This window comes from Etheostoma cragini, chromosome 14 (genome assembly GCF_013103735.1).
Source record: "Etheostoma cragini isolate CJK2018 chromosome 14, CSU_Ecrag_1.0, whole genome shotgun sequence".
Lineage (NCBI taxonomy): Eukaryota > Metazoa > Chordata > Actinopteri > Perciformes > Percidae > Etheostoma > Etheostoma cragini.
The window spans coordinates 20509690-20533278 of NC_048420.1; the positions used below are offsets into that span (position 1 = coordinate 20509690).

At 40.2% G+C, this 23589-nt stretch overlaps 1 protein-coding gene across 3 annotated transcripts; it reads left to right on the top strand.

Moving 5' to 3' along the window:
* The first annotated feature begins 881 nt into the window (after positions 1 to 881).
* sfpq (splicing factor proline/glutamine-rich) lies at positions 882 to 22490 on the top strand. Of its 3 annotated transcripts, XR_004659391.1 has the most exons (12): positions 882 to 1864; positions 2588 to 2776; positions 2970 to 3271; positions 3355 to 3450; positions 4263 to 4459; positions 4813 to 4897; positions 5071 to 5182; positions 5293 to 5341; positions 5823 to 5929; positions 21339 to 21387; positions 22045 to 22130; positions 22365 to 22490. XR_004659391.1 is itself a non-coding variant. In XM_034892200.1 (11 exons), the coding sequence occupies exons 1-11, from the start codon at positions 1010 to 1012 to the stop codon at positions 8833 to 8835; spliced, it is 1983 nt and encodes a 660-aa protein (XP_034748091.1). In that variant the 5' UTR covers positions 882 to 1009; the 3' UTR covers positions 8836 to 9214. The 3 variants fall into 3 exon arrangements, 2 of the variants coding, with proteins under 2 accessions (XP_034748091.1, XP_034748090.1); XM_034892200.1 differs by lacking the exons at positions 21339 to 21387; positions 22045 to 22130; positions 22365 to 22490 and adding an exon at positions 8725 to 9214 and having other exon boundaries at positions 882 to 1507; positions 1628 to 1864; XM_034892199.1 differs by lacking the exons at positions 21339 to 21387; positions 22045 to 22130; positions 22365 to 22490 and adding an exon at positions 8725 to 9214.
* Positions 22491 to 23589: the final 1099 nt, after the last annotated feature.

Consider the following 23589-nt stretch of genomic DNA (forward strand, 5'->3'; position numbering starts at 1 on the left):
TAAATGTGTGATTCCTGTCCAAAGCCCTGCCTTATAACGTCCACTAGCAGGAGGTCAAAGGTTCCTTACCTTTTTGAAATATACTATCTCATAATCTTACCTCTGCAAACTTGCCAGTATACCAGTCTGCAATCAAAGAGCATATTTTAGTAACTGCAACTGTGAAAATCCATTCAAAAGAGTTGCCATAAGTGGATAATTTTGAATGGGTACACTATTGAAGCTTAGTCAGCTCAGATCAAAGAGATCTAAAGTTGACTATCATTTTTAGCTTGAAGGCAATGTTGGTGACTGAACTAGGATCTTTGTGTGGAACAAGCAATGTAGGTATACCTCTAAAATAAGTGTCCAGGTTAATGGGTTCGTGGGAAGTCATTAGCCAAAAAGTTATTATTGAACAAATGATTCTATTTGGCAAATGGAGACAAATATTATCTCTATATGTCTCATCAAGATCAAATGTGGACAAAGCCAAACCAAAAGGTTTAAGTGTTTATACTCGTATGCTACTTAAGCATGGAACATTTCTTTTCAGTAAGTGGTCCATGTGGTGAATAGTTTGTTTCTAGGTTTTTCTTTTAGGGTACACTACTGTGCAGTTGTTTTTTCTTCCACAACAGCAACAAGTAATAGGTGTAAAATTCTTGCTTCCTTTTAACATGTGCAAATAATAAAACTTTAAAACCCACTATATAATTCACAGATATTTTATTATTAACGTTTTCCTAAATCCCAAATCAGACACGAATGAGTCCTGATATTGAAGAACGAATTATCCAAATTAACTGGATCCTTCAAAAGATTTCAACGCCCTGGTGGCTCCTCCTGCTGAGCAGCGGGCCAATGAACTTATCGGGGCGGCGCTCACTGTGCTGGAGAGAGAAAAACTCCTCCAAGCACAACCGTTAGTCGCCATTTTGAGGAGCTCAACCTGCAGTTAGCAGACCTTTGTTACGGAGCAAATTCATAAAGTTATTTTGTATTTTAATTGTAGGGTTTATAAGGAGCAATGTCTCGATTCAACAATAATCGTGGTGGCTTTGGTATGAATAATTTTCAGCAACGCAGAGGAGACGGTGGGCCCGGCGGCCCGATGCGGGGTGGGCTAATGGGAAACCCACATTTCAGGAACCATCCTTTCCAGAATCAGAACCAAAACAGAAGGGGAGCAAATAATAACTTCAACAGATCGCCTAATCAGGGACCACAGACTCCCCAGAAGCCACAGTCGCTGCCCATTATTCCTCCGCCAAGTCCTGGCCCGGCTCTCACCATGAAAGGCCCGATGCAGCAGCAACAGCAGCAGAAACCAGCACCTGCCCAACAGACACCGACAACCCCTGCGACCCAGCCGAAGATTCAGTCACCACCGCCGAAACCTAACATGACCTCCCCTCCACCTAACATTAAACCTGAAACCAAGAACCAGCTGGCGTCGCCGGTAGGGAATGCTAACGGACAACAGCAGAAGCAGCAGCAGCAGCAGCCTCCACCACAACAGAGCCCGAAACCTGGTCCTCAACTAGGCCCACAGCCTGGCCCCCAACTAGGCCCGAAAACTGGTCCCCAGCTAGGTCCGAAGTCTGGTCCCATGCAAGGTCCGAAATCTGGCCCCCAACAGGGCCCCAAGCCTGGTCCCCAACAAGGCCCCAAGTCTGGCCCCCAACAAGGCCCGTCTTCTGGTCCCTATCAAGGCCAGAAGTCAAGCCCCTATCAAGGCCAGAAGTCAGGGCCTTATCAAGGCCAGAAGTCAGGGCCTTATCAAGGCCAGAAGTCAGGGCCCCCGGCGGTAAAGCCCAGACAGGAATCAGAGAAAATGGCAACAGACAACGATGCAGCGGAGTCAGATGCGAGCCAGTCAAAGGTCTGTTTGTATTATTTTTCAATGTGTTCTCTGCTGCGAATAGCATCGACAGTCATTGTTCGCAAATGTTAGCTAGCTAGCTTATTCAGCACTGGCAGTACGCTCGATTTGTAACCTAGTGCAGTCCGAATGGGCGGAGTATTACTATAGTCTCCAGCGGCTTATTGTTCTTAATGATGCTCCACTCATATTTACAGAAATAAATAGATATATACAGAATATAAGAGGGAAATGTCTATTTAAACAGTATGAGATTGGAAATCGCATCCCTCTCTCTCACACAAACAATCGCTGTTTGTAGCGGTACAAGCGGTGACAAAAATCAAGCGCATACATAGATGATTCGCTTTAGCTATCCGCCATCTTGTCTACAATCCGTCTACGCAAAATGTGTTCTGGTAAAACCAAGAACATGCAGTTTGTTTGTTTTACACAGACTACCATGTTTGTTGAATTATCTCTTGTATGTTATGTTGCCTAGAAGCATCAAGGTTAAACGTATTAGAATTAACCTAATATAATATAGGTGAAGTATATTTGTCCTCTGAGCACCCACAGGGAATGGGGGATGGGCAGTGTGTTACGTGTGCAAGCAAACAAAGACATCATTATTTAAACATAAGCTAGCCTTGTGATCTTTTCTTGTTTTTGTCTGTTTCAATTTATTTGTTGTAGCACAGATTTTTGAGTATTAATGCTAACGTTACATCTTTGATAAAACAGGCGTTTAGGGCAACACTCTCCATGCTGCTGAAGCCGGGTGAGAAGACGTACACACAGCGGTGTCGTCTGTTCATTGGAAACCTGCCCAACGACATTACAGAAGAGGCGTTCAAGAAACTGTTCGCAAAATACGGAGAGCCTAGTGAGGTCTTTATCAACAAAAGCAAAGGCTTTGGTTTCATCCGATTGGTAAGCCATAAAATCCTTATTTATACCAGATTGTCATAGTTAACTTTTGTAAAGATTACTACATTACGTGCAAAGATTTAAAGTCCCGTTTTACACCTGTGATGTTAAGAACTACTTTTAGTGTTACAGTGTTATGTTGAATTCTTGTTTTAAAAGATCCCTTAATAGCAACGGTACATTTTGGTTCTTGTAGGAGTCCCGTGCACTTGCAGAGATAGCAAAGGCAGAGTTGGATGACACGCCAATGAAAAACAGACCACTGCGTGTTCGATTTGCCACACACTCCGCAGCTTTGTCTGTGAAAAACCTGTCACCATTTGTTTCCAATGAGCTCCTGGAGGAAGCTTTCTCACAGTTTGGAATGGTTGAGAGAGCCATTGTCATTGTAGATGACCGCGGGCGTGCCACTGGCAAGGGAATTGTAGAGTTTGCTTCCAAACCGGCAGCTAGAAAGGCCCTTGATCGGTGCAACGAGGGTGTCTTCCTGCTTACCACGTAAGTAAAAAGCAGACATGTGTAGTAATAATAAAAGGTACTTGAAACTGTTGCTTAATTACCTTTTGTTTCACCTTTTTCAGGTCACCCCGGCCTATTGTCGTTGAGCCTCTGGAGCAGTTTGATGATGAAGATGGTCTTCCAGAAAAATTGGCACAGAAGAACCCCAGATATCAAGCGTAAGCAAATCACAGCAAAACCCACTGATTTGAGTTTTTGGGGATAAGTAGGACCATTTTGAGTTAAATAAGGTTAACTTGCATCTCTCTGGTGCAACCATTTTTATTATGCATAATATCTTTGTCATTCTACAAGTCATTGTATTGTGAACAACAGATGGGATGTGGGGGTGGGGGTGAGGGTCAGGGATGGCAGCTGTCAAAAAAAAATCAATTTGTGTGTGGAGTAGCAGATGTTAACCTGTGTAAATCAAGGGGATGTAGAGAAAGGATGTTGTCTGTAGCCTTCAAAACCCGATACTGGCAACTAGCACCGATCCATAATGTTGACCGTGTGAAGTGGACTACTAATTACAATATTGTCAGCATCAAGGTTAAATGTTTTAGAGTAGAGTTGGGTGTTATGGGGAAAAAAGAAATACCACAATATTTTTGACAAAATACCCCAATGCCAATATTGTAGTGTGTCTCTTGATGTTTTCACAAGATATTAACAGAATGAGTTTTGATAATCACCAATAACGTGGATACAATGACTAAGTGGGTAAAGGCAACTAAAATAAACGCTAGAACAGTCTAGTAAGTTCAGAAAATGACACTTTACTGTAGTGCAGCCTCTAAAACCAGGAAAAGACCCCTCTTGTCATGATGTTAATATTAAAATAATAATGAGATAGATAGCTAGATGGAGAGAGAGTATTTGTTCACGGATAAGTTTCCCACGTTCTTTTGAAATAAGATTAGTCTTGGCTAATCCGGATATGATGTGGATACAATCCGATTGCCTAACATTGGTAACGTTTTTTCTATAGAGAGCGCGAGGAACCTCCTCGTTTCGCTCGTCCCGGCACATTCGAATATGAGTACTCCAAGCGCTGGAAGTCCCTGGATGACATGGAGAAACAGCAGAGGCAGCAGGTGGAGAAGAACATGCGCGAGGCCCGTGAGAAGCTGGAGAGCGAGATGGAGGACGCGTACCATGAGCACCAGGCCAACCTGCTCCGACAAGGCAAGTGTGGTGATTTAGTTGTCAGTTTTGAAAAAGAACCCAAGGCCTGGGCGTCCAGATAACTCAGTTGGTAGAGCAGGTGTCCATATATTGGGGTCTACTCCTCAACACAGCGGGCCCATGTTTGATTCCGGCCTCTGGCCCTTTGCTCCCCCCCCCATGTCATCTGTCCTGTCAAATAAATGCCTAAAATGCCCGAAAAAATAATCTTAAAAAAATGAACCACAGGCCCGCAGCTATGAGATGATATTTGCTGCTATTTATCACCACATTACATGCATGTCACTGACAGGATCTGGAGTATCTTAGTGTTTAAGTGCCACAATTACATCTGTTGTCATGTGCCCTTACAGATTTGCTGAGGCGACAGGAGGAACTGCGCCGCATGGAGGAATTGCACAGTAAGGAGATGCAAAAGAGGAAGGAGATGCAGATCAGGTATTCATTTATCTGGTTGTTAATGGAGGCAGATGTATGTCATGTGGTCATCTTTTCATAAACGATAGTCCATCCATTTTCCTTTTTTTGCTATGAAATATGAATATAAAATCGGATTTGTTCACTTTGTGCTAAACACATGCTAGATCACGTGTTTTCCATTTTGTAAACAGACAAGAAGAGGAGCGCCGCCGGCGGGAAGAGGAGATGATTCGCAATAGGGAGATAGAAGAACAGATGCGCCGCAAACGTGATGAGAACTACAGGATGGGCAACTTCATGGATGTGAGTTAATCTTTAGACTGTAAAAAAAAAAGACTCTTGCATATATGCAATGAAGCAAGATATTTCTTAATTTTTGTCCTAATGACTTTTTCTTTTGTCTTTATCATTAGAGGGACAGGGAAATGAGAATGAATCCCGGTGGCGCTTTGGGCATGGGTGGTAAGTTTCTTTTCTTTTTTCCTTTTTAGAAAGTAGAGAAAAAAACTCTTTTTGGGCTCTGAGAGTGAGTCAACATCTGTCAGTATAAGGCAATTCGATTTACAGTGCTGTGTCAGGGCTGGAGTAGGGTCTGGCTACACCTCCAGTGACTCTAGGAAAGCGAATAACCACTGGCTGTTTGCATTTTTTATTATCTTTTTATTTAAACCAATCACAATTGTCTTGGCAGCGCCCACACACACACACACACACACACACACACACACACACACACACAACAAACAGAGCTGCTCATTGGTCTTAAACCGCTAAGCGGTAGTCGCAACATGTTTCTCGACAAAGAAAGTCTATCTAATGAATCAAAGGAAGTAATGTAATTATGTTACGTCAGCGTTGCAACTAACGTGTTGCATTAGGAGTTTGTCTGAAGCTTTTACTTTAATAGTACATGCATTTGACTGTTTTTTTTGTTTTTTGTAAGATATGCCCTTTGGTGGTTCCAACCAAAAGTTCTCCATGGGTGGACTGGGCTTTGAAGGACAACAGGGAATGGGACCGGCTTCAGCAGGCTTGATGAGCAACGAAATGGTAATGTATCCCACTTTTCGGAAGATCAGTAGTTAATGTAGTCTGTCTTCGGATTTCCTTTTTGTTGGAGAGGCTCCCAGCTGATCTTTTAACATGAAGGGCAGCTGGCCAAGCAGGATTGGAAGTTATGAATGATTCGTGCACCCAGCTGTCTTCAGGTGGCTTGTTGGTTGTTGAATGTGAGAAATGCTGCCTCCATGATTAGGGTATCTTTCAAAGGTAAGCCGAGCCCCCTCAGTTACCTTCACCTGTCTTACAGCTTTTTAGTAGCGAAACCGTCAACCTGCACTAAAACATAAGAAATGGTTTTCCAGTGTGCTCTGTGTAAGCTGTAGACATACTTTAGAGGCTCTGCTCACTATTATCACACTGTTTGTGTAGTGGATTGCTATTGCAAGCCCTGTCTCATGTGAGCTGGACAGGCACCTTTTCTTGACTGGAGTCAGAATGTCTGAAGAGTTTTTTTGCTTAACTGTTGACAATGTGGTCATTTAGTTTTAAATGACCTTTTTCATACCGTGCTAGCAGTTTTATGCATAATCTGTCATGAGAAGAAAGGAAGTTGTATATGAACAGGCTATGTGTATTTTTGGGTGGCAGTGTGAAATCCTTTGTAAAACTCCTTTTGTGCTACAAGCCAATTTGAGACTTGAAGTAGGTGTGTAGTTCATTTTCTGGACCAGCGAACTTTACCTTTTACATCTTTTTGAGCATTTAAAATGCTTTTAGGGCAGGCTGACGGTGTAAGGCATTAAATCTTACTTAATATACAGCAAGATAATTTGATGGGGGCAGGCAAACCCTTGTGACCTTTTGTGTTTAGGATGATATCGGGGAATACTGGACTAAACTTGAGATCTATGCTTCTGGCAGAATTGTAGTACCAATATTGGGTTGGGGACTGGATTAAAGTTGCCAGTAAGAATGGCTAAATGTGTGTGTATTTCCAGGATACTTAACTTATTACTCGAGCTTTGCGGTTTATAGACAACCTTTGTATTAACTGTACAGTAGAGATGGAATCAACTGTTCTTCTAAGACACCCCAGGAGCGCGCACACAGAGATCCATTCACAACTTTTTTCACAACTGGCATACGTGCTTTTGACCGCTACTAATTTAAACCCTGGACTAAACAGAAAAGCAACAACGTGATGCTAGCCAACACCGATAGCCTGCGATCAGACTCTCAGCCGTGTTTGCTCATTCATTTTTTTTAAACAACTGGTGGTGAGATGTGGTGCCATGTGGTCAGCGTACAACCGCAGTGCACCAAATTCAATTCAATTTTTATTTTGAAGAAGTTCCACACAGAGCTAGGTGACGTCTGTACTAGTCTGTGCATGTGTTTCCTATTTTTAAAATAGCATCTAAGAGCGCTGTAGCAAACTCTGTACTGCCCTCGTTGAAAAAACACCTTTTACCACCAACGTAAAATCGAGAGGAAAATTATTTTTGGTTAGTATGATTGTTAAACAATTTTTATTTTTAAATGTATATCAGTTAACTTTTGTAGATTTGTTAAAGTCGAGACCCATCTCTACTGTACAGTATATACTTGAATCTATAGAAAGGTTTTGTATTTGAAAAATGGTGTGCTTCACATAGTAGCTTTAAAAAAATCCACTTTATTTATCCATGCTAATATAGCGTGCCCTGATAATTTATTCTAGCATTGATTTTGAAGCACCATTTTCTTTTACAGTCAATGTAGACGAGGCTTTCTCAGGATATAAAAATATTTTTTGGGTTCATGCTTGTTGGCAGTGTTGATGTTGGCGATGTATTTCTACAAAGTTGCATGAAGGGTGCAAATCGACACTGTTTTATAGTCACATAAATGTGAAGCTCAGTACGAGTTTCATAATATAGTCACCTGAGCAGATTGTTGCAGATGCAGGATGTATTTATTCTCACATTCATTCACACTACATCACTTTATGTTCCCTTCTTACCATATTTTTCCCTTTAGCCTCCTCCTCTGTTGGAGTTTTGGCTTTTGAGACTTTGATTCTTTCTCACACTATTTAAGTTTCACAGCGTGTCTGAACTAGCACATTAAGTCATTTCTTGTTGAAGAAATGGTTGTGCTGAACGTCTTGTGAATGTTAATATTTTACTGTGACGATATTCACACACACATATTTCTGGTACAGTCCTTATTGTTCAGATTCTGATCACATTCGTGGCAATTTTTTCTATTTTATCAGCGCAGTGCAATAAGAGGTGCTGTGAAAGCAGGACAGTAGATTAATACACAATCATTTCTGTTCAGGAAACATTGGAACTAATTCAGCCAGAATTGGTTTTTGATTAATTATCTTTTTCCCCCCCAAAATTCTAAGGAAATGTAACTAATAATGCTGGGCTCTTATGTATAACCTTTTTTTTTATATATATTTTTTATGAAGTCCTCTATCAAGACGTTGATATATTTGATGATCTTGGGGGAAAACATGGGCAGCATTTAGAAAATGCTGAGCCTACGAAGTAGTAAGGCTAGTCTTGGCATGCACTGGAGAGACCATACTAGGTAGGCACTGACTAACGAAAGCATTACCCTCTCTTCCTTTTCCGTATGTAACCTGTGGCACCTGTGGACCTTCATATTGGAACGAACGGTTTCTTCGGATGTGTCTCCTGCTGGTTGTGTTGTATACCTCACAATATAAAACAAATCACCTATTGGCGTACCTTTTTATACACTTCCATATGGACATGAACTTTGTGCTTGCACACTTATCCCATATTTTACCACCATCTGCCTCCCTGGCAAATTGTCCCTCCTCCCCACAGCGCAACGAGCGCTTTGCCCAGGGTGGTCCTAGGGGAATGGGTCCTGGTAATCCCGGGTTCGGCAGGGTCCGCGAAGAGTTTGACGGTCCGGCTAAAAAACCCCGTTTTTAAACGCTGGTCTTTGATGCTCCCAGCTGCACCCTTTTGTATAGATTCTCCTCAACAAACATGTTGAGTCGCATTTCTTGTATTTAAGTTTAAATTGTTGCTACATTTTAGCCTGACAATTTACTCATTTTATGACTAAGTCAATACTTTCCTTTTTTATTTTGTATTGTCAGTAGTATGGAAAGATGGGACACCCTTGTGTGATCGTTAGTTCTTTCTGACCCATGTATAATTTTTTTTCTTAGATGTATTATGCTCTGTGAGTCGCCGTGAAGTGATAATTGTAACATTTTTCTCTACCTTCTATGGCTATGTTTTGTGCCATACATTTGGAGTCAAAGCATGTATTATAATAAAGAGACATTGGTTCTATCAGGACAAACGTTAACATTTATTCCCAGAAGTTGAAACGTACAGCACGTTTGAAAAGCAACCAAATGCCAACAATTGGTTGTTTTGTAAATGATGTGGACACATCTGCCACATCCGGTCTTAAAGGGTCTATGTGTTATCTCTGCCGCAGTCCTGATAACCACCCAACGCAAATGCTTGTTACAAATGCCCCGCTCCTGTCCTTTTTGGTTCTGTATTTTCTTGCTATTAAATTCAGATAACAAGCTCACATCGCCACAATTGGCAAACTCAAATGTCTGTGTACGTAGCAAGGACATGGCCAGTGTACCTAGAGACTGATCATAAAGACATTTAGCATCTGCTAAGAAGTCTGTCAACTGGATGGCACACTGCACTTGTAAACTGTACACAAGGCTCAGTTTGACATACTTTCATACGCAACTTTCAATTTCTTTCCACAAATACTGTCTCCACTTTACGCCTTAAAGCTGTTTTCAAAATCAAGTGCTTACAGTGAGTTGTTAACCATGTTTCATCCATTGGTACACAGTAACTGCTTTTACAGTTGGGATTCAGGAAAGCAGAAATACTACATAGATCCTTTTTAAGAAAGCCTCTGGTATTGTGTGTGTGTGTGTGTGTGTGTGTGTGTGTGTGTGTGTGGCAAGGTGGAAACCCTCTTGTCCACATTGTGCGTCTTGTGTGCACTTTTAGAGGATATTGAGAATGTTTACATGCAGTGCAATATATAATAATAATTAAGGGATTGACATGCCCGCCCTTAACTGTTTTATTAGCAAAATAGCCAATACAATTCTTGCAGATGGACTGCCAAAATGAAACCTCCTGATACCGTTGACATCTTGGACCCTTAGATGAATGGATGAGATCACAATTTTAAAACAATTAGGCTCCAGAGTAAGGAATTAGGCTTTTGCTGACCTTGGTTTGTGTTCTTACATCTCTTAATGTGTTATTAGACATTTTTGAGTTTTTAGTCTTGGTTGTTCCTTTGTCAGTTCATATCCATAACATAACAAAAGGTGTGTGTGTGGATGTGTGTGCGATGGCCCCTGTGTGCTTGAGGGTTGTAGATGTTGGCCATGTCTTAAAATGTGTAACTGCAGTAAAGCAAATAAGGAAGCCAAGAACCTCAACCTCAGTCACCTTAGTGGCTACTGTATACAGTTGGCCAGCGGTTACTGTTTAACGATTTAGACCAATGGTCCGTTACAAACCTGCACGTAAGTTCAACCCTATTCAGTTCAGTTATGGACTCTTTTTTTGGTTACAACAGAGGCCAGCAGTTTGTATGTTACTTCATAGACAAACTTACCTTAATTGAATGCCTGTACCATAGTTACACTACTCGTAAGCATGAGTAAATGTGACTTTGCATGACTGGCAAAGGGCTCAGTTAGACTTGCAAACATGCATTGTAGTCAGTTTTGAAAGCATGCTGGCTACCAGAAACTAAAGCATAAATTAGTTTCCTCTATGCATCAAAATAATAACCTATTAAAACATATTTTTCAAAAATGTAGTAATTGAACAACATTGTTGGGCTTCTAATAAAGCTAAACATTTTAAAGTCATCACCCCTTATAACGCTAATGCTATTTCAGAGCTAATGTTCATAAAGCTAACGCCAGGTGGAAAAAATGGACAGAAAACACACAGAAGGTATATTGTTTGTCACGTGGCATGAAATATTCAAATGGACTTTACAGTTCAACAAGACTGAGGAAGTCTAAGGTGAATTTTATTTATTTATTCACAATCTTGGAGTCTTGAGAATGGTCTAATTAAAGACACAGACGTTCACTGGCAGTGCTAGGCAACCCAATGTGGTCCATCTTCACTTCCTGTGTCTGTTTTTGATGGACCCAAAAATTGTGTGTGTGTGTGTGTGTGTTCTCCTTGGGCTGCACACCACAAAAAACTGGGACACATTAAGATTGTTTACGTTTAAAACTGAAATTATTCATATCAGTTAACGTCACGTTTACCTTTTTATTCTTAGTGCATGGCTGCATCATTTATTTAATTACATTTTTTATGTGCCCTTCACATCAGCAATTATTAACTTAAACAATGTTTCTGTAAATGTTCAAAAGAGCATTTTACTCAAAGAGAAAAAATATGTTAATTTTTGAATGAAATGTTGGAGATAATTAGCTTTTTTCTTTTGCCAAGTTTTTAAGTAATCAAAGTAATCAGATTAGTCAACAATCAAAATTTTACTTAATTGTAGACTGCAGCCCTATAATACATTTTCAAATTAATGGAGTCACGATTTTTTTTAGAGCTGCATGAGACTAGTGTTGCATGTCAGTCAGCAAACTGGCTACATTTTAAAAATTGTTATAAATCCTACTTTTTCACAAGTTGTACTTTGCACTGTGAGGCGCGTTCATTGTGCTGGACCTGTAAGAAGACAAGAAATCCAGAGTTTGCATTAAGCAGGATAAACCACATCAATATGGCGCTACTGCAGTGGAACATGCGGCCTGTCACTGCTCCACCTTCTCCCCCCCCCCCTCCCCCCCTCCCTTTTTGTTATAGACATTTCCCATTCTTCAGTTTGTGACTTCTTTTACATCTTGTCCCTTCACCAAAGGAGGACTGATTAATGGTTTTAATAATCTAATATTATTTTACTCTGTTCTAATTGAATATTGTGTTGCACAGATACATTATGTAGCTGAATGCAAAAAAAAAAAACATGGCGGAAAGAATTTATCTCTGTATTTATCTGTTGGTAATAACCAAGCCTCATGGTGTACCTTGGGTACAGCTGGGGATACTGTGCTTTCATTTTGTTGTTTTCCTCAGATCTGGCTACAATTAGTTGTTTTCACACTGATTCATATCATTACCATTTAGAGTCCATTGACCAGCACTTTTCTGCATTTCAGGAGACAATGTGTTAAGCTGTAGTTGCATAAATGGCCACAAACGGTATTACAAGAAAAAGGAACATTTAACAATGTTATTATACACCTTTCATGGCTGCCTTCTGCCCAAGATGCAGAGCATCACAGGGAACAATTAAAGCATAATTGAACAATGAGATTATTGACTTAACAAGTCTGTTTTAAATGTTGATGGTGAGCTACCCTCTGACATTTGGATAAAAAATTATGAGTTTGTAAATTGAACAGCCTGCTATATAAAGTGTTAAATTATTAACAGGATATCATATGAAAGAACAATTTTTAAAACACATTGTTAAGGGCTTCCTGCAGCTGAAATTACCATTTTTACTCTGCTGCCCAATCTGGCCTCTCTCATGAATAACGTCAGTACCTGTTCTGAGGTATTTTGACATCCCTTTGGCAGCAAATGGACACTGGCTTGCCTCAGCAAGCATTTCTCAGTTGTGGTAGGAGGAGACGGGCTGTAAAAGTGAGTGTAAGTATTGTATTAATTACAACTTTTAAGAGCACATTTCATTTTAAAGTGTTAAATTGTTTCACTTGATTGTGTTTTTGTTTTTTTTATATATATGGAAATGGAGAATATGATGAGATGAAGCAACGCTCTTTGTTTTTTCCTGGCACTAGCTTGACTGATATGCTGTGGACTGCTGAAGGTGTATTTGCATTACGTGTAGTTGGCAAAAGTCTCCTTACAACAGTGCAGCTTCTTTAATAAGGTCTACGTTAAGATGAAAAACTACAAAAAGTGGCTTTCAGTCTTAGATTTGGAGTCACTTGTATAGTACTCTTTGTAAATAATTGTCCAATGCATCATTGAACATCATTTGGACCTATAACTGGATGACCAAAATGCATCCCATAGAAACTTTAGAATATGTTAAGGCATCAAGAAACTTTAAAATGACTTGAAGCATTTCTCTTGTGCACAGTATGATGATGCACCCTGCACTATAACTATAAATAGAAGGATTGCTTTGTTATAAAAATCATTTGAAGTAAATGCTCTTCCTTCATTTGGCATCTGAAAAACCCGCAACACATCTGAAGTGGCTGCAAAACGGAAGACTACAGACACATGGTAATAGAATTGGATATCATGGAGAATTCATCTGTAATGTTACGTGTTTGTATCATGTACATTTTTTCTTTAACAGGTTTGACCAGCTTTACAGATTTGTGGCTGTATAGCGTGGAGTCAGGAATGCTTTAGAAAAGAAACTTAAACACTGGACTTATTTCTTAAGATCCACAGTAGTCAACTGTTTTTTGGCTGACTGAAATTCTACTTACTCTTCAACCAATGGATTGGTCGGGGGGGGGGGGGGGGGGGGGGGGGGGGGGGGGGGGGGGGGGGGGGGGGGGGGGGGTCAGTACATTACTTAAACTCAATCGGCCACAGTGCACTGCGTGTACTCCACCTTGTAGTGTTGTGTTCACCAAAACGCTTTTTCCTGAGGCCAGCATTTATTTTCATTTGCCATGGCGTAGATGTGTATTTACACTATGCCACATGAGGAGGTGCCTATTTATCCTGTGCTGAGCTCTGCACATTTGGCTTTTTCTTTTCTGGTTGCCGAGAGTTTAAGAGTGTGTAACGCAGCACTCGTCACTGGCACTACTTAATCCCAGATGTCCAATCACAGTGAAGGAGGGGTGGGACAAGTGTTGAGTGACATCACTGAAGTAAAAATGTTTACGGCTGGCCACATAGACCAGGGATGTGTCCTCACTCCCTACTCATTTGTCAACCAATGGATTGGGAGGGGGGGGGGGGGGGGGGGGGGGGGGGGGGGGGGGGGGGGGGGGGCTAGAGTACAGGAAGTACTCTACCTTGTGTCAACGTTTTGACTTTTGCGGATATTCTAGACTAAGTTAAAAAGTAACACCAGAGATTGTCGGACCAGTGAGAATTTGGTTGGACAAGAACATGTCGACCAACAACTGAATTATGTCTGCCCTCATTCACAACAGTACAATATATAGATGGTTAAAAACCATGATGCCAACACTTTCGCCTTTGACTCAGTGTCTCCATGAATACAAAGTTGGGCAATAGGGCTGACTTAGCTTTGTGGCATTCCTCTTGCATGAGGTATTTTCCAACCCAGAAGATTAAACGACGACAGTGTTCTTTTTTTGTTTTTTGAAAGACTATCATCAAATAAAATGCAACTAAATGGATTGTGTCTCTACGGCCATGTTTCCCCCTTGATATATATTTTTTAAATAAATGTTTTATTACTCAATCATTGGCCCATGGCCACTGCTGCTGTTGGACAAACAGACTAGACCTAATGGTGCGTTCACTTGCAACTCGTAAGATCATGGTGCATTCAAAGTTATTGTAAACATCATTGTTGACATCACCAATAAAACAAGGCGTCAATGATAATTTGCCAATTATGTGCTCTTCTATATTTTATCAGGCACTGACACCTTCTTTCAAAGTATACTTTTAGCCACTGGTGTTGGGAGGGAAAATAATCAAACGGTACCAACACTAGCTGGCACAGGATGTGAGCATAGACTGTAGGCTTCCTTCAGCCTGTCTCAGCTCCATCTCTTTACCCATTTTGGTATTAGGAGTCGTCAGTGCTGCAAAGATGGCGACGGCCTGAGCCGCTGGAAGCCGCCCACTTCGAGCTTTATTTTGGCTTTCTGGGTGATTCAGAGACATTGTCCATGTTTTATACAGTCTGTGGTAAAACCACTTTTGAAGAGAATCATTAAAAAAAATAAGTTTAGTCTGGAACCAGTTTACTATTTGTGTTTGTTAATCAATGCTGGTTTATTTAATTTTAGGATTACAGCCCCAAAAAAAACGCTTTAACCTAGCCACGTTCACCATTGAGGTTATTCCAGATTTGATAGTTAAAAAAAAAAAAAAACTTTTTTAACATACAAATGCAACATGAACATATCCTCCCTGTTTGTTATCACCACCCACCCACCAACCCAGAACCAAAAGATGGCGGCAATCACAACACTCAAGACCATCCAACAGACATCCAATCTAGAAAACCTTTTTTATGACATTTTTTTCCAACTCTGCCACCCTAGCCATCTCACAAGGCCACTCTTAACCCTTCATTCCTCCATTCTCTTAAGAGTCTGTCCAGGTGCTATCATTAAAGTAGTCTGGATCCACCTTTCACCTGGTGCTTCCACCTTCAAAGTGTTGACCCACCTCCCAGAACAAATAATCTTGGGCTCAAAGGAACCTGAGTCCCTGCAATCCATAACATAGGTTATCATGTATTCTGGTCCAAAATTACTGGACCTTATCACAGAACCATAGGACAAGAAGTAAATGGCCGTCCTTTGTCTAACATTTCCAACAACTTGGTGTGTCTTTCAGACCAATTCTAAACAGTCTGGAAGGAGTCCAATAGAAGTGATGCACAATCTTGAACTGATTTTTAGCGTACCCTCACGTTGAGTGACATAGTTTTAAAATTCCTATACATCATGTCCCATTCCTCATTGTCCAGTGTAATGCTCCGATCTGTTTCCCATTTGTTTTAAGGGCTATCCCCAAGGTTTGACATAAGCATAGAATTATTCCCATAAACCTCATGAAATTTTCCCTATTTCAACATTTTCTCCAAACATCCTGGTGTCTTCGGGGCTGAAGAACTGGATCTAAAAAGCCCCCCAAACAGATGGCCTATGTTTTCCAAATTGCTGTCCCACATCCTCAAAGGATGTCAATATGCCACCAAGACACAGATCCCCCAGTGTGGCAATTCCCTTTTCTAACCAATCCTTGAGCCTTTAATCACTTATAAAGAGGGACAAGGAGAATAGCGTAACAACAAAATCCCTTTGAATCGACTTATGTAGGGCTCTTTGGTAAATGGAGACTGCCAAGGTTCTGACTCAGTGGACAAATTTAACTACTTTTCTGACTAAAATATAACTTCTGGAAGGGATTTTGCAAATGGAAAAACTAGAGTTGGGAAAGGAAAAAGTAAGATGACTGCCAAAACTTTGGAGTTGGTAAGACATTATTAAAAAAATGTAAAAGATTTAGGTTGAACCTGCTGCTAACACAATTTTAAATGACTGTCCTTTTATGTATAGTGTATTAGAAGTATTTAAGCAACATTATTTGGCTAATTTAGGGCTTTGGTAGTAGCGGAGATGTTCTTCACACAGCATCTGACGTTCTGCAAAATAGTACAAGTGCTCATTGAAGTGACCACTTTAAAAACTTGTAATGTTATGTCTGTGTGTTGGTGTTGTGTACAATTTGTTTTTCTTTAACAGGTTTGACCATCTTTAAAGGTGTTGGACTATGAGAAGGAACTTTCCAATCCAAGAAATTCAAAGTCTGTAGCTTCATTGCTTCCGTTAATGAAACGCTGTAACTCTCGAGGACCAAAGGGCACCTACTTTTGAAAGATATGAACTTGTGGTGGTTGCATAGCTTAAGACTGTAGTGTGATTTTTATCATTTGGCCATTCTACTTGCACAATTAAATAAGATTGAATTAACTGTGCTAAAAATCACTTAACCACCCCTACTGCAGCACATTTTGATTTCTGTTGTTGGGAAAGGAAATCACATCTTTTGACACTGAGATTTGTTTTAGGACTAGTTCATCCACTACACTTATCAGACTACACAATAAGTACATAAGGTTTGGAACAGGGGACTCCCCTCTGGCCAGCACATTTGGACCTTGCATAAAGTAAAAACTGAATTTTTGATGGCATTTGCAAATAGAAGTTCTTTAGGAACTATTTTAGCAACTATATTCAGGAGATTTAGAACGGGGATGTTCACTTACATCGCCAACACATTTTGACTTTATTGGTAAAAATGGGAACCAAACGTTAAGGCTTTTGGAGGTTCACTCTAAGATAGAGGGACAGGGACTTGTTGCATCAAATTTTGATGGAGTAAACATGGAAATCAAAGCTTTGTCACTGACATTTTTCCAGAGAAGTTCTTTGTTGAGGTTTATGTAAAGGCAGATTTAAGCCCATTGACAGGCTACACGGTGACTATTTAGGGGGTTCAGAACAGGGAGTTCCCTTGATGCGGACACATTTTAATGGAGTCATTGGAGTTAAAATTGAAAGCAAAGCTTTCACAGTGACATTCTTTTAAAGAGCTTCATAGCCAAAGGACTAAAGTAACTAACGTAGAGGTTTGAAAAAGGGATTGTTTCTTTAGCAACTAGGGCTGGGCGATATGGCCAGAACCTTCAATCCCAATATAGGTCATTTCATATTTCAATAATATACTGTATATCACTATATAACATGTTTTCCCCTAATTCAATAATGTATAAAAAACAACTGGAAGTTAAAACTTATTTTTTTGTATACTCATGTGCAATTTAAATGCTTGAATAACGAAAAGTACAGTATTGTACAGAGTAGTTTCTTGTATTATAAACTTAAGTGCAAGAATCAGAATATAAAGCGCAGTCCAAATGATGTAAATATTGCATTAACAGAATTTGGGAGCTGTTTTTTTGACACTGCAATAGAAACTAGAAAAATATACGCGAAGGGACAGTTTAACATAATTTTGATGACATACATCGACATACAGCCCAGTCCCGAGTGACATTGATTTGAATGAACTTCATAGTCAGACTGTAAATAGGAACGGGGATGTCCCCTATTGCAACACATTTTGACATTGTGTCATTGAAGTAATAATTAAAAAGCAAACTTCTGACACTGACATGCCCACAGAAGTTCTTAATCAAGATATGTTTAAAGGCCTCATTACTTTTAACCAGTCAACACACATATTTGTGCTTTTGTGGAGAATTCCTGACCCTTAAAACTGTTGGTAAAAACTGCAATTAGTAACCTTGACTGACCTCCTATTCAGCATCTACCCGAGGCAGGCAAGTCCCGTGCACCTTACGGTTGAAAGTATGGCGTGTTTGTGTGTGTGTGTGTCTGTTTTTGTGTGTTTGTGTTTGAGTGTGTGTGTTAATGTCTTTGGGTAAATGAGACGTGAATTAGCTGTCAGCCAGTTTATCAAAGACAGGCGGCCCCAGTCCACAGTAGAGGCTCGTCTCTGCAGTTGGGTTACATTGACGATGAGTAGTTCTGCAGAAGTCAGTGGACAGTAAAGCCTGGACTTGTTTGCACTGCAGCCAGAGGTATGCTTACACAGATCAGCTGAACAAGTAAGGTAAGTGTCCCATCCATGTTTACAATACAAGATGCACAGTTCTCTCCAAACTCTTCTGTCTGTCATCTCCTACACCACATCACTGCTCACAGTGACGTTTACAGGGCTTCTGGCATCACACTTGAAAAGAATGGCATCACAGTGCAGATTTCTGTTCTTCAAACTTTTTGTGCGTGGATGTATAGCCCGTGCAGTGTGTGTATGTGGTTGTAGTACTTTGGCTTCTCTGTATGTATGCATGAAAGGTACTATGTATGGACGGTTGTGTCACTGGTTCAACACTAGTTTCTAGAGGTGTGCGATACGGTGCTGCTGTCATTTTGTCAAGAGAAGAGTAACCTGTTTTTTATTTGTCATTGCTCGAAGTATTCAAGCGACATCAAACATGTATTTAGTCACTTTTAAAGCATTAGAAAGATTCAACCTTGTTCAACAGAACAGTTCCCATTCATCTTGTGTTGATTTCTTCGGTGGTGTTTGCTGAACATTTTTGACAATTTAAATAATTAGCTTTGGTAATTCAATTCAATTTATAGTATCAATTTAATGGGCAGGTTGTTTCCAACAATGGAATAAAAGCATCAACAAAGCCCAACTTTTAGATGCCATTTTCTGTATGCAATATTTTGTGAGTAGTTTTGTCTGTGTGCTGCACCTCTTTTACATCTTTACCAAACAAATGCAAAAGTGCAATTTCTGATCAAAAACTACAGAAATCTACATTTCTGGTTTGAAACCCGTTTTTAATTCCAAATAGATTTGAATTTTTTTTTTTTCCTTTTCAGAAACAATAGCACATGTTCAGACTAAGCTTTTTATATGAATTTAAAAGACTGTAGTCCTAGTGTGGCTCAATGAACTATGGAAAATTAAAAAAATTAAAACCATTTAAATGACGTTTGCACTGTCACACAGTTATGTAAACATGGCATTTACCTTTAGTGACTGACAGAACTGCTCTATCTGTTGACACCACTCCTGTCCTCTGTCTCTGGCTGTGAAATGTCTGTAAAACTATAAACAATATGCTGTGGTACCGGGTTGGGATCTCTTTGCAGCTCTGAAGTGAAACTTCACATACTGCTCGGGTTGCTCTGGGTGGGGATGTAGAAAATCTATACTGCTCAGTGAAGTTTGCAGTTTGATCCGTAGACCACAACTTTTGTGACTGCCTATGTTTGGTTAGATGGAGTTTTTAATAAATTTTTTTTTACCCAAAAATTATGACTTGATTTCCCGAGTTCACATTGAGCAGTTTCTCTTCACTTTCCATACAATCACTCTTTAAACTTTGGATTCACTATAGTACCTAGATCTCCTTTCTTGGAGTCATAGTTCATATTCTCAACAAATAGACGTTGTGTACATATTTTAAAATACTTGTTACTTGGGGGCGGCCTCTTGCTCACCCATTTAAAGCGTTCGCCCCACCTTGGCTGAGTCCTGCAGCGGAATCTGACTTGAATCAGACCTGCAGCCCTTTACTGCGTGTCCTCCCCCATTTCTTGCTCTCCCCCTTTCCTGACTATACACTGTCAATACATTAAAAGGAAAAACCCCCAAAAAAGGAAAAAAATACCTTTTTATAACTGAGAATTATCACGTTTGTAAAGTTTTCTGAAGTATCACAGTAATCCAGTGGTAGTTGTGTACATCCAGGGGTAAAACAGGAGCTGCTTATGCGGCATACTTTTTATGGTACTAATTTGCCAAAATATAACTTGCAACCTGCATCGTAACACAGTGAATTGCAACATTGTACTTCTTGTTTAGATTTCCCAAAGCATCATGGGAACTGGTTCCAAAGCTTAGAGATGATGAATAGAAGTAGTATTAATAGGAGCAAAAAATTCATCAATGACTTTTTGTTGTATCAGTATGTTTTTAGATAGCGTGACAGGAAAACGCCCTTCAAGATCTTTCCCTTTGGTAGAGCACCAGAGGGAAAATAAATATCTACAAACTTAAAAACAAAGTTATAATAATAACCAATATTGATGAGTTTCCAGTTATTTCACATCCTCTTGAAGGGATGGAAGGAATTAAATGGAGAGACAAGTAGTTCTTCTGTGAGAACAATATTGCAATAGTGCTGGACTTGATTGCTTTCCTTTCCTCTCAGTACATCTTACTGCTCATATTTTGTCACTCTTCATGTTTAAGCTGAATGCCCTGTCCTGCCAGTGACCAGCCGGTCATTGTGGAAACGGTACATCACGACTGGCGTTTTCCTTTTGTAGCTCGTACGGAGGTGTTGTCTTTTAGCTGTAATGGACTGTTGTGAAGTTGATGGTTCCACATTTTCAGCCGATGCCGTGAATCAAGCCCTGGAGGCTGTCGAGATGTATTTGTCTGCACTGTGATCCATTTTCTAAGTCCTCATTTCTGATTGGCCAAACTGTCCTGTCTCTGAGTGTGATGCCAGAATAACCTTTTTGGCCTCTAATGGCCTCGTCTAAAAGGGCACTGCCCAAAGTCTGCATAACTGACACTGAAAATGACCAGGTCTCTACTTCTCCACAAGCTTCATGGTACAACTCCCAGCTCTGTTTTTTGCAGTAACACCCCTGATGTGTTAGTACGAAGTCCAGCTTCACATGGCTTTGTAACAGAATTCCCTTCCCGAGGTGTGCAACAGATTTCAACGTTGTTGTCATGAATTTGTCTTGTCTGCAGTTTCTAAACAAATGAATCTTGCTGAGATGCCTTTCTTAAACCTGTATTTTAATTTGATTGCACAATTCATTCAACATATTTGTACTTGTCACATTTACATGCACTATTTTCTAATATGCAGGTTCACATAACGTCATAACCCATATTCACAACTAAAACATACGTTGAATCTCTGCACTCACACAAACATATGCACACACAGAACACACTCATACTGTAGATGCACAGGCTGCCAGTTTGTCTTTTCTTAAAGGTGGCAGCCTTTAAAGTTGTGTGTGTGTGTGTGTGAGAGAGAGCGAGAGGAAAGGTAATGATAGATACCTGCTGACCAGTTCACTGCCAGGCTCTCATTGTTTGTTTTCTTGCCACAGGAGCCTCGACCAGTCGAAGGAGGCTGACACTCCACACCGTTGAGCCAGGGTAAGATCCTCAGTGGTCATTATGCAAGGTGTGGGCTTTGAGAAGAACCCAGCAGTCTTTATATACTAAAGATACATTTTCCTTTTTAAAAGAGGTCTCCATCAAATACCATATCAAAAGCAGCAGCAGAACTGGCAATTTTTATTTTTTTTTCTTACTCCATGCATTCTTCTTCATGTCAAAACCTGACTACGTTACCCACAATGTTGACAGTTCAGTCAGGAGGTTTTTGTGTGTTGTGCCAGTAGCGGCTAATGTATCCTGAAGCTGCTGTTCTCAAGCAGAGCTAAGACCGGCCTACAGAGGAATTTTCAAATTTGTATTCCTAAGACCTAATCGACGCTGCTCAAGTAAAATCACTTGAGGCAATTCCGTGCAGGTCCCCCTAGAGCCATAAAAAGCGCCATACAACTTTTTTTATCCCATTTAACAAACTTTAATGGCTATAATCGGTGGCCTCGGCTAACCCGTGATATAAAACCAACACAGGTGTTGGTTTTGTTGATCTTGTTTGGGTGTGACGACTTAAATCGGATCAACCGTCCATTAAATAAATGCCAGTCAGAGTGTGCAGGACATTTAAAAAGTAGTAAATGTTATTTTCTGTAAATTCATTCGATAAACGGTAACAGTTGGTCTTTTCTTTCTGGTTTGTAGGTAAAATGAAGACTGATTTCTGATACAATGCCAGAGCTGCAGGAGACTCAGCAACTGCACTGTGGTGATGCCAGGATGACTTCCATGTTAGTTCCTCTGCAGTTAATCATTCAGACGCTGATGTGAAGTAACTTTGTGCCATGTAGCAACAGCTTTTTACACAAGCATTAAAGTAAATAATCTAGAAAACCTATCCTGGAAATCACTTTATAAGCTGTGATGTATGTTATATTGAAGACCACAATGGCAGCTGGACTGTTGAATCAATAGTTTAATAATCTCAAAAAAAACTGTTTTCTTTTGCGTCTCCATTTGCATAGAGGTGGTGGAGCAGACGCAGTACTAGGAGGCATCCAGCAGGAGGACAAGCAGCTCGTAGTCCAGAGGAGGGATGCACTATTGTTTTTTTTGCTTTAAAGTTTTAATAATAAATACGATAAACCTGAGTTTTGATGTTTGTATTCCTTGCAATATGGACAATCACCTGTTTATGGGACTAGAGCTTTACACTTTATAGCATTATTGCATATATGAAGTCACATTTAAGTTACAGCTTGTGGACAATTACAAAGAACACATAGTTAATCAAATAACATGAAGACATACTGATTCAGTCATACTGATATATTGTATACAGTAAACCCTGAAATACTCCAGCCGAGCCCTGAGCAGTTGATTAACGACCATATCAGCCTGCCTGACTTGCATCAGTGCTCCTGCGCTGAAGCCAGTCCATTACAATTAAGGGTGAAGGTGCAACGTTGCTGTTGCTGCTGAATCACACTTGTATCCTGAGGTCTTGGCTGTCAACCCTGGAGGAGGTCCAGTCCAGAGGATGGAAGGTGATACACTTAAGCCTGAAACCCACAGTACTGACTGAGGGAGGCTGAATGTGGGTCAGTTTGGTGTTATCGGTCACCTGAGCTGCACTCTGGTAGTCAATATTCTGTTAAAAGGCTGCTAGTAGCCAAAAATGCAACAAGGGTGACAAATTAAATTAAACCTGTGAACTTTATGCCAAACAATACCATCAACAGTGCTTAAGTGACAATGGCTTGTTGGAAATGCAAAACTGATCTTAAAGCCTGAATGAAAACAAGAAAAAAAACTGGTTAGCTCCTCATTTTACAGGACTGTTTGTTCCTAATAATCTAACAGGAAGTGTCCTTAAAGGAGCTGTGTAATTTGTCACAAATTAAATGTAAAATAGAGACCTTATTCAGTTACTGTTATTTATCAAAGAATAGACACAGTTACAGTAATGTACATAAATAACCAAAAAGCTCTCTACAGCAGCATTTGTAATACTAAGTGGATGTTCATCTTTATGTCAGGCTGGTCTGCTCTGTTCTCTGGAACGTCCTGTACTTTTCATAAGGTCTGTAGTGTATCCTAGATTTTATCTTTTGAGAGAGCAATCAGTATTTTGACATTCTCTTTTTTTTTAAGATAATTTTTGGGCAATTTCAGCCGTTGTTTTTGCTAAGACAGCTGAAGATATGTAACAGGTGAGAGAGGGGGAATGACAGGCAGCAAAGGGCCACA